Genomic DNA, 12,070 nt, shown 5'->3' on the forward strand with positions numbered 1-12,070 from the left:
ATTAGGCCATAGGTATCCTGTGAACAAGGCACATGCAGGGTTTTGCCTACTAGCCAGATGATACTTGTGAAATTGCAGTACTGTCAATGCTCATGTTTATGTTCACTTTTTTGTAAAATTGTATTTCCTGTAGACAGCATGAGAACACATAAGACTTTTATTTTGGGGGGCTTTTGGGTTTTTTGTTGTTTTCTACAATGTTTCAATCCTTCTGGATATAGGGAGAATCCTAAATATGTGGTACTTACACCAGAAACACTGAAAAACTAAAGGCTAGCAAATACTCTTCCAGCTCTTAAAAAAAATAAATTAGGCTGTTCTCTGTTATATTTGCAGGAGACTGATTTACAGCTCTATGCCTTTATGACTCTTGAATGACTTCATGACTGTGGTAGAAAAACAACCTGTGGAAATTGTGTGTCCTACCATAATTCAGAGGGGACAGCTACATTGCTCAGGGCTCCAGTCTGCTTGGATACTGGTTGTACATAAAAAATTATGGGAATAGGGAACTTTAATGTATATTCATCAAGGCAATCCTTGTGTTTCTGGGAAGCTAATAATGTGACTTTTTGGGGCAGATTTCATACACCAGCTGCAGTAAGTATTCTCCCACTGCTTTGGGCATTTTTATAGCTGTCACAATGTTGTGACAGCGTTGTAGATAGCTACTTCTTGTGTTGAAAGCAGCCTAGATACAGCAGCAATGACTGCAATTCAGGCTAAGTCCTAAATATTTATTGGCTCCCTGGGTAGATTTTACAGCCTTCACTGAGCTGCAGGCTTCTATGTCTAGGTGGCTGTCACTATGGAAGATAACTGGTTTTAAGATAATTCAGGTGTGTCTACACTTCACACACAACACTGACAGCAGCATTAACACATCATTTAGTATTCCTGGAGTTTGCATCGCTCCAGGTGTGAGTGAGGTTGTGTGCCATCTGTTAGCCACATACAAACCAGAAACAGCTTTAATATGTGCTTTAAAAGCCAGGGAAGTACAAAGCAGCTGCCTCCATGTTTCTCAAGGTAGGCCATTTTTATCCAGAAAATGGTACCTTCTTAGACTGTACCACATGGACAAAATTCTTTCTCCTCTGTATCTCTGAAACATGAGAAACAGTCTGCCTCAGGCACTAAAAGACAATAAACTACTCACAGGACAATCCAATCTTTAGGAAAGGGTTAGGATTTTGCTGGTGGCATGGTCACAGTACCAGTACAAGCTAGTCAAGAATGTGAAGTCTAGTAGAGCAAAAATTATGCTGAACTGTCAAAGTACTTCCTGTTAAGCTCCTTCTTAGTGAGCCGTTGTTTTAAATTGGCTTTGGAATTTAAGCTCTTTTTTAGTAGAAGAGTGAAGTGTTAGTTCAGCTGTAAGTGAACATGATTAACATGGAGACTGCAATCTCCATCCTTAAGCATATGGTTATGAGCAAGTTTGTTCCACTGCAAGGGCATGGTAAGAGTGTGTGTATCTCACTGCCCTGTGCTGTGGGGTCAGATTTAAACACTCCATGATTTGCTTCATTTGTTACTGGAACTTGAGATGCAGTAATTTGTGGTAGCAACCAAAGTGGCAGTTGTGGATTCTAGTTTTCACTCATTCTGACTGGTACCTTCCGTCTTTTCTTTCTTTCTTCATCATGCAACATTGAGCTCTATTTACTCAGCTGTGGCCTGGAGACAGGAAGGAGCAACGTGGTCATGCACCAAAACTGCCCTTGTTTATTCCCAGCAGCTCTTGGCAAACAATGTGGTACATGGGCAAATGTAATTTTCTGCATGGTCTTCACTGACCTTGCTGTAGGGCATAGGAAAACAGTGATCACAGCAAACTGAAGACACCTCCTAAGGTCTGTGGTGATCCCACTTCCTGTATAAAAGGTACCCAGCTATAGCCTGAAGAATTGGTATGATTTGTTGGTCAGGCGCCTGGGGTGTCTACAGGCTGAGTTGTGTTATAGCCTAAAAAAGTCTGCCTGTGTGCTCCACTGAATAATTTGGTGCCATTTCCCCAGGCATTAGAAATAAAGTGTTTCTTTAGAGCAGGAACTTCTCTGCACTGCTTCAACTTTATGGGCAGTTTCTAGTCTAAATGAACCATTTGCCCAAAGATTGAAACTGTAATTAATTCCACTTTTATTGACAACAAACTTCATTCTCTAACATGCTGATTTGCAGTGGATCTCTGCCACCCTTTCCCAAATTCTTTCTGATCAGACCTCTACTTTTATTCTATATTGTTTTGTTGTTTTATGATGGAGGTGAAAGGATAATGCTGTGGTTTGGTAAGAAGACAGAGAAGGAAAAGACAGCATGAATTATTACACAAGATTTTTAACTATGTTATTTCTGCCAAATGAGAGATCTCTTTTTATGCCTCACAATTAATGCTCTCTTAAGGCCTAGTTACCTTCTCAAGCTGGTTTTGTCTCTCAATCAGACAGGGACTGAGAAAAAAGTGCAACTTTCTTTGGAAACCTCATTCTTTAAAAAAAACAAACAAACAAACAAAAAAACACCACAACCTCAAACTCCTTTACTTTCAGGGAGAAAAGAGACTAAAAACCAAAATAATTGAAAAGGGCCATAGCTGATTAAAGCAGGCAGATTATCCTCCTAGAGCCTGTCTGTTCTGAATGTGGGAAGGATGCTTTGTATACTGCTGGACACCATACTGTGGAAATCTAAAGGGGATCAAAGCAGAGGAACAGATATAACTGGGCTAAGTAGTAAAAGAAGTAGAGGGTAAGCTAAACAGATTTAACTTAAGATAAATGTAGTCATCTGTTAAGTGGATTGATTAAGATATAGTATGAAGAAAGGGTTATTATAATGATCTTTTGACAAATGAAAGAAAAATAATAACAAGCAAGAGGTGTAAGGATACATAAACAGGAATTTTAATTTAAGCAAACAAAAATAGAAATAGAGTATTGCATAAAGTTTCCAATTGGTGTGATTGCTTCAGACCAACATCTAGACTTTTTAGCAAAGATCAGAAATTTATTGTCCATCATTATTCAAAGCTAGATTTAGAATTCCTTGAAGAGTAAGAGGTCCATACTACCCTGTTCACTTATGAGAAAGGGTCTGTTTCAACAAGAGCTTTTATTTGCCCCATGTTTTTTATTTGCCCCAGGTTTTCATGTAACCTGCTTCCTGTGATGGGCCTGTGGAAAATCATGGAATCACAGAATAGTCGCTGACCACAGTGGGTCGTTTGGTCCAACCTTCCTGCTCAAGCAAGTTCATCCTAGAGCACATGACACAGGATTGCATCCAGATGGTTCTTGAGTATCTCCAGTGAGAGAGACTCCACAACCTTGTTGGACAACCTAGTGCATGGTCACTCCCCCAGTAAAGAAATTCTTCCACATATCCATGTGGAAATTCCTGTGCATCTGTTTCTGCCTGTTGCTTCTTGTCCTACTGCTTGGCACCATCAAAAAGAGCCTGGCTCCATCCTCTTCACACTCTCCCTTCAGATACTGACAGATATTGATGAGGTCCCCTCTCACTTGTCTCTTCTCAAGGTGAGCAGGCCCAAGTCACCCAGCCTGTGCTTATAAGAGAGATTCTGCAGACCCTTAATAACCTTCATAACCCTTCACTGGACCTGCTCCAGGAGCTCCACGTCTCTCTTGTCTTGAGGATCTCGGAGCTGGACACAGCACTTCCCGTATGGCCTCACCAGGGCTGAGTAGAGGGGCAGGATCACCTCCCTGGACCTGCTGGCAGTGCTCTTCCTAGTACACCCCAGGCTACCATTGGTCTTCTTGGCCACAGGGGCACTGCTGGCTCAGGGACAGCTTGTTGTCCATCAGGACCCCCGGTCCTTCTCCACAGGGTTGCTTTTCAGCAGGTCAGCCCTCAGCCTGTGCTGGTGCATGGGGTTGTTCTTTCCCAGGTGCAGGACCCTGCATTTGCCTTTGTTAAATTTCAGTTGGTTCCTCTCTTCCCATCTCTTCCACCTGTTGAGGTCTTTCTGAATGGCAGCCCAGGTGGCCAAGAGGGCCAATGGCATCCTGGTCTGTATCAGCAGTAGTGTGGCCAGCAGGACCAGTGCAGTGATTGTCCCTCTGTACTCAGCACTGGTGAGGCCACAGCTTGAGCCCTGCGTCCAGTTTTGGGTCCCTCACTGCAAGAAAGACATTGAGGTGCTGACGTGTGTCCAGAGAAGGGCAGTGGGGCTGGTGAAGGGTCTGGAGCACAAATTCTAGGAGAAATAGCTGAGGGAGCTGGTGGTGTTTAGCCTGGAGAAAAGGAGGCTCAGGGGAAACCTTACTGCTCTCTACATTCACCTGAAAAGAGGTTGTAGAGAGATAGGGGTCGGTCTCTCCTTCCAAGTTATAAGGTTAGAGAAAATGGTCTCCAGTTGCACCAAGGAAAGTTTAGATTGGATATTAGGAAAAATTTGTTCCCTGAAAGTGTGGTCAGGCATTGGAATGCTTTCCCCTACCCTCGTCCCTCCCAGGGAAGTGATGGAATCACCATCCTTGGAAATGTTCAAAAAACATGGAGATGTGATGCTTAGGTTGTGGTTCAATGGTGGACTTGACAGTGTTAGTTAATGATTGGACCTTGCTGATTCTGTGATTCTAAGTTGTGGCTGTCATCTGAAACAAGGTTAATTATTTGAGCCTAATTATAAGAGCCTAATGAGGACTAACGTGTTTGTGGCAAAAGAACTTATGCTCTGTACATCAGTCCTGCTGTCAGTGCCCTTGAGATCCCCTCCCTGACTACTGCTTGGCTCTACTTCCACCTCTGGCTCTTTCTTCCATACTTTGCATTCTTCTGTATATAGAAGTAGTGCAAAATTGCTGCTGTTCAGCTAGTCTTCTTCTTAGCTCCAGTCCACAGCCTTTTGGACTGTGAACATACAATCATGTAGGGCTTTTTGACATCAGGATGTTTCCATTCCCTTGGGATCCCTAAGCTTCCCCAAGAGTCACCTCTTTTAGACTCCTTCTCCTGAGCCACAGAGTTCCTTCTTGACCAAGCTTTCACAAAGCTGCTCTCTAAAACATGAATCATTTGATTGGTTTTCTTGTGTGTTTTGGATCTTTGTTCTGTGCTTCCTATAATACAGTGACCAGATTTGTACACATTATTCCAAAAGAGACCATCCAGCTGCCTTACTGAATGCCAAAGTAATAACGTCTGTGGTTTATACTCTGTAGCCTTCCACACACAACCCAAAAACCTTGTTTGCCTTTGTTACTGCTGCCAGATGTTCTGTGGATGATTTTCAAGTGTATTGTGGGGAATGTCACCATGCCAGTGAATTTCAGCAAATTTAAGCAACTTTGAAATTATTCCTTTTTCCACATGGTTATATTCAAGTCAAACCAAACTGTGTTCTCACTTGAAACTGCCCTGTTTTGGTTACCCCTTTTTCACACTGAATCACTCACTACCTGTTACCAGTTTCTCTGCAGGAGCCTGTATAATAGGATTTTCCCTTCATCAGGCCTCTTCCAGATGGTGCTGGAAATGGAATTCCATTTCATTTCAATTTCAGAGTCCAGCTCTGAAAGTCTAGGGAACAGTTATACTGTCTTTAGTACTCAGAGTACTTGAATTGGGAGTAAAGGGAATATGAGGCTTTTTTCCTAGAGAGGAAGCAAGGGGAGGGAACAGTCTATAAAAGTCTTACAATGTTCTCACCTCTCTTTTCCTGCAGATTTGCTGACAGCACAGGAATACCACTGCCTGCTGCAGTTGCTCTGCCCTGACTTCCCAATGGAACTCACTCAGAAAGCAGCAAGGTGGGTCCTCATTCTCTCTTTAAAGGCAAGATTAATCCAAATGCATGGACTTAGGAACTAGACCTGTGGGTAAAGGTAGGGACAGGGACCTTCAGCTTTAAAGGTTTTGGGGAAAAGAGACACCATCTTTTGAGTTTAAGAACAGGGTGTTTCTCTAACAATGTGAAAGAGTATATATTTAAGATATACAAAGGCTGAAATATCAATGCAGAATGCTGCTGTTGGCTCTGTGTTCAGATGAGTTGCAGATAAAAGAATGTTAGCCAATATGTTTTTAACTGACATGTTTTTTAAACTTGATTTCAAATACTGTTTACCATTCTCAAATGTGTTCCCCCTTGCCCCAGCTTCTATGGTTGATAACATTTAAACACACTAACCTCTGAAAGATTGCCAGTGTTTTAAAGTATGTTTGGTAGGAACATGGCAGCTAATCTGTTTGAAATTTTATTTTAATCTAGACAAGGCAAAAAGCAGATAGCTGGCTCAGGGCATTGATAATGTGATATGGAGTATTTTACTGATGGTGCTTGCTGATTCCAGTCCAGCCCAGGCAGCTGATTATTAACTATCTGATATGGAAAATGTAATAAGGTACACACATCTGTTCAGTTGCTTGTCACCCAGTGCCAGAGTAAGAAAGAACACTAGCCCTGTAGCAGAGATATATCTGCTGCTTCCTTTCATGGAGGTACACAAGCACCAGTCCCATGTGCTGGTGTGTATTTCATAGGGCTCCAGCTGAACTGAGCAGGAATTTGTGATGGTGCATGCAAATGAAGGAGACTTCAGTATATCTACACATGTTGTGATGTTTGTGTCAAGGAATTCAGTCCACAAGGCTGCTGTAAACTAGAGGCCCCATTCAGGGGCCTGCTGCACTGTCGTGCATGTGCTGTAGAGACGGACAAGCTGGCTTTGGGAGCAGGTGTTAGAGAGATAGGAGATCTCTGTCACAGGCACACAGGCTCAGGTGGGGCTGACCTTACTCCTGCTTTTGGCTGGCTAGAGATTTACTTGCACGTTGCTAGCTCTGTAACAAGCTAATCTAATTGAACAACTTTAATAAAACTTGTCATATTTCTAAACCATTTTTCACTTTGCTTACAACTGTTGCTCTTGTCCTTTTTCTGGTCTACACTTCCCATTGTCCTCCATGGTCTCTGCCTGTTAGAAGGGTGAGCTCTGCAGACTTTCTTACAGCACTAGTTGACCTAGTCTTTGCAAAACACCAATGTCACATGCAAACCTGCAGACATTGTTCCTTCTTCATTCTGCACACCCCAATTGTTGCTAATTTTCTTCTGAAAAGAATTAAATAAAGTAGCAGCAGGAGTCGCCAGAACATTGAGTGCTACAGGCAGGACCTGCATTGATAGTGCTGGGGAGAGGGCAGTCCCAGCTGTAGCCTGAGTGCTGCGTGACTGAGGTGCTCTCCCAGCACGGTGCAGCCCACTCATGCAGGAGCTGTTGCTATGCTGTGATAACAAACAATAGGACTAAGATCAGGATATGTCAGAACATTAGAATGGAGGCTACAACAATACAGGTTTTATTCACATGACATCAGAGAGCTCTATTTTCCTGCTCCTGGTGCAGAAGCCATACCCAAAATATGAACTAGGATATCTGTGTATCTGAGATTTCTTGGATTTTTTTTTTCAAATGGTTATAGCCATTAGCAGATTAAAGACTTTAATTTACAGAGGTACCTTTGATCTTCAGAGACACCTTTTGGCTTTCTGAATCTTGAACTTGCAGGACAGAAAGTAAAGGAATTTTTTTTCTGGTTTATTGTCATGATTTTAAGATCTGTACCTGAGCACTGATTTTTCTGTTGTAAGGGAAACACAAGAAACTCACTGCCCACATTTGAATAGTGACAGCCCAGTAGTTCACAGCTCCTATGCTGTTTTATTTGGTGTTGCACTGATCAATACTAATGGAACTGGGGCTTGCAGTTCAGTACTCATATTATTAAAAGATTGCCTAAGAGTGCAGACTGTTTGTTATGTTTTGCATGTTTTGCTTATTTTTGCCTCCATGTGTCAGTAAATAAACCAAGCCTCTGAAAACTCATTTGAGCCAGCCTGGCTTTAAGACAGTGTCTTTAATGGTAGCAGAAAATGGTAAAAGTCCTTTTAACTTGCCTGGTCTAGAGTTTTGTCCTGGGAACATCCTGTCTAGTCTGGATTTCTGAGATTTTAACCACAATCAGGAGACCATAAAGTTTCTCAATTGGCACAATAGTAAGGCTTTCCTGCCAACCAAACCCACTTGACCCCTGAAAAACCACTGTACCCTCTACCAGAATGCCTCAAGTGTAGGCATTTTTCTTCAGTCCTTTCCAAAGTTCCTCCTTGATTTTCGTTATTCACTGAGTGCCAACCACTAACTTTTTTAATACATCTGTGGCCTCAGGATTTGAATTTTAATTTGGACAAGAAAAAAAAAATCCCTTGAAATATGAGATACCAGAGGAACTCTTATGAGTTGCAGGTCATACTTTCAGATTTTGTCCTCAATTTTGGTCCTGCTGTCTATGTTACAGTCCATAGCTAGGTTTTTCTCCTTACCAGATATTTCAAGGAAGAGGTGCAGATATGTTGCATATAATGCTCTCTCAACTTCCTTGAGTGCTTACTCAGCTGGCTGTGTGGTGGAATTGCCAGCTGCAGTCAATCTCCTTATAAATGATTGTATTGGATTTAAAGACTTCTCAACATTTCCGGCGTGCAAAGCCTGGGCCAAGCGGAGTCAGTAACCCAGCACCAGAGTGCACCTGCTTCTATTTAGATGCTCCTCTGTCACATATGTGCTCTACAGGCTTCCTCAGAGGCTCCTTGCTGTCTTTAATAGCAAAAACTGTCCAGCAAATTCTCATACTTCTGCCTACCTTCTCATGCCCTCCTCTAAGTAAGAGACTGGAAGTTGGTGCTGCAGAGCAATGCCATTGACCACAGTTTTAGATTTAACAAGTGAAATGAGTTTCTTGTTAGGAAGGTGATATAATATTGTCTCTCTGCATAACAAATATGTAAAACCACTCTCCACTGTTGTTTTCCTGCATCTTTGAGAAGAAAGCTTCGGTGCTTTGAGGGTATCAGGGAGACAAACCATCATTTCAAAGGAGGGAGTGCAGCTCATCAGTGATGTGGCCAATTGCATTTCCAGTGCTTAAATAGTGGTTGGAAATGCCAGTCGCTGAGCAGTTTTGCCTGAGAGATGAAGATGCTCTGCCTGCCAGCTTCAAAGCCATTTCCTTGATGTGGCCACTGACAATCTCAGTAACATGCTTATTAGTGAGAATTAAGAACTGAAGCTACTGCTTCTTTAGACAGGAGGAGAGGAGGCTTCTGGAATGTAATAAATAAATCAGAAGCACTTTGACATCTTCAAAGGGTTTTGTTTTAAATACTGGCTTTTCTCCTGGGGACCCTCTTAGCCCCAGTCTTTCTTCTTTGAGATAATTAATTCAAGCTGCTCTACATGTTTGATTTTGCCACAGTGAACAGAACTGGTCTGAGTGGCAGGGAAGTCTTGCAAGATCCTATGTTCTTCTAGGTCAGCCTCCCACACAGCTCCCTGAAGTCTTTTACATGAGACAGAGCAGTGTTTCTCCAGCAATGTGTTTAGACAATTGATGCTGCAAGAGTTGGTGTGCAGATTGCATCTGGCCCTGTGTTCAGAAGGGCCCTATTGGATGACCCATACTTTGGCTGTAATGAACTTGGCAATACCCATATGGCACAGTATACCAGATGCTGACTGTACAGGTTCAGTAGACCTAGATGCAGTTGAAAAGAAATATCAGTTGCCTTTCTTTAGCATTGCCTTAATACTCTGTTTTTTTTCCCATCAAAGTGGAGTATTTTCTTCTGTTTTACAGTCTAAGCTGTCATTGATTAGATGAGTTTGATTTTCCCCACTTCAGCAACTGACCTTTTTATCCTTAGGTAGTGGTGGCAGTGACCAGAGTATTGTTTTTGTTTTCATTTTTGCCCTGAAATCCACAGGTTTTTTCCCTGAAAGGAAGAGCTGGACTTTGCTATCACTTATATTTCATGTTTATGGCCTATGGCTGGTATTTTCCATATTGAATATGCTTCAAAATAGGGATGCATGTAGCTCCCTACATGCACCAACAATTTAGCAGGGACAGAGAAGACTGTCCCTGGCCCAAGAAGTCTTCAGTTGTCATGATATTTGACTTGATAGTCAAATGATAGACCTATTATGAAAAGAGACTGATTCTTTCATCAGGAAGGGAGGATAGGATGTTCACAAAGTGCAGTTAGGAAGCTGAATGTTGGTGCAATGTTATTTCCTCTGTAGTCAAGTAGAGTTTGTTTGAGTATAGATGGTGAATTGCAACTGTTGTGACCTTTATGAATCTGAAATATGTCCCAGTTTGATGAAGTCTCATATACAGAGGAATAGCATGAGTCTCATTCTGCTTACACCAGTTTACTGCTTGTGTAACTGTCCTGTCTGTAGTCACATTTAGTCAGAAACTGAACTTTGATGAGCTTTGTTGATCCCTTCCAACTGAGGATATTTTACAATTCTGTGTAACCATGTGAACCAGCCTTGCAGGTTTTGTACCACTGTTCCATCATGTCCACCAGGCTTTGAATGTCACACTGCTCTGTTCACACTGTAGCTGAAGTGTGTGACTGACATTCAGGATCTTCTCCTTGCTTCAGGTTCTTAAGCTGCCTTCAATTGATATTAGGGCATCCACATCCATGCAGCAATGGGTGTTCCCGTTTCTCTCTCCTAACTTCTTATACTGGGCCACTAGCAATCCTCAGTTGCCCATAGTTCCTTGGCTGCACTTCCTCAAGGTCTGGGGTTCCTGGTTACAGACTTCAGTGTTTTTGTAAATGCTAAACTGTTTCTCTCATCTTATCATAGGATTGTGCTGATGGATGATGCAATGGATTGCCTGATGTCTTTTTCTGATTTCCTCTTTGCTTTCCAGATCCAGTTCTACTACTCAGGTAAATTCTGAGAACCTGTTGACTTCTCCCACTTGTAGAATTACAACTTTACAGCTTCCCAGTCTTTGCACTTTTTTGAAACTTGAAAGGATATGGTTTTTTCAAAGAAAATCTATAGCTAATGGACTCTACTGATGAAAAGCATCACAGATGTCAAGAGATTAGGAGACTTAATGAGGAGATGCCAAATTGTTGTGAATACCGACACACCCACAACTGCTATGTCTGATGAATTTATTTGTCTTGGCCTTGAGACATGAATTTCCAGCTTTATCTAGACTATGTTAACAGCTAACAATTAGCTTTTACTAGGAACATTTTTTTCCCTTTCTTTAAGGAAAATATTCAATCCTGCTGGATACAGCATAGGAAAATCCCACCAGCTGGTGCCTTTAAAGGAAAAGCAGCTGGACAAATGGATATAATTCTTCCCCTTAATATTTGCTCAACTATGAACTGGTTTCTGAACTGGGTATAATTCCCATGAGTTTAGGAACCCTCAGTGGACTCCACTCCCAAGAACTTCTCTAGCCTCCCCTTGAAATCACATAAAATTGTAACCTCCACACCTTTTGGCAAAGAATTGCGCAGATTTGACACCTGTCCTGTGAAGAACCACTAGACCCCCTAGTTGGAAAGCAAAAGGAACAGATAATCCATATGAATAGTCTTCACATTGTTGGTTATTTATTGTATTCTAACCCACTTCCTCAGTCTGAGTTTTAACAAGATAGGATACTTCTAAAATTCTTGGCAGGAAAAGTACAAATCAAATAATACTGGTCTGTGTGTGTGTATTTCCTCATGCTCACCCCCACACATATACATCTGTAAAATCCCCAGGTATTTTTAAACTTCAGGAGACAAGGTGGAGAAACTTGGATGAGCATTCAGGTGCTTGTCCTCTATGGGGAGACTGCTTTAAAATACATTGTCCTGTTGCCCTAGCCCCTCTAAATTGTGATTGAGGAAGGAGAATCTCATTCAGGACAAAAAAAGGGCGAATAGATATTAGGTGTGCTCCCAAGCACTGGCTGGCGTGCCACTTTCTCATCTCCTGGCACACAGCACTTTTTAACTGAAAGCTCATGGATTTCTGTGCACTCACACTGAAATGGCTCCCTCTGATGGACGTAGCTCACAATTGTCCTCGACCAGGCAAAACGGGCCAGGTTTGGATGCACATAAACACTGGCTGGAAGCTGTTGTGAGCATAATCTATGGTCAGAGAGTAAACTTGGGTGGCCTTCTGATCTGATCTAATCTGTGAGTTCCCATCTTTCTAGCAGT

General features: G+C 42.1%; 1 protein-coding gene across 1 annotated transcript in view; it reads left to right on the forward strand.

Annotated features, from left to right (window-relative positions):
* CSTPP1 (centriolar satellite-associated tubulin polyglutamylase complex regulator 1) overlaps positions 1-12,070 on the forward strand; it is a 79,592-nt gene that overhangs the window by 59,313 nt on the left and 8,209 nt on the right. The window contains exons 4-5 of the mRNA XM_026794617.2: positions 5,693-5,777; positions 10,695-10,780. Of these exons, the coding sequence (XP_026650418.2) occupies positions 5,693-5,777; positions 10,695-10,780 (171 nt within the window). The remainder of the gene's footprint in view (positions 1-5,692; positions 5,778-10,694; positions 10,781-12,070) is intronic.

The sequence above is a fragment of the Zonotrichia albicollis genome, chromosome 6 (genome assembly GCF_047830755.1).
Source record: "Zonotrichia albicollis isolate bZonAlb1 chromosome 6, bZonAlb1.hap1, whole genome shotgun sequence".
Taxonomy (NCBI): Eukaryota; Metazoa; Chordata; class Aves; order Passeriformes; family Passerellidae; genus Zonotrichia; species Zonotrichia albicollis.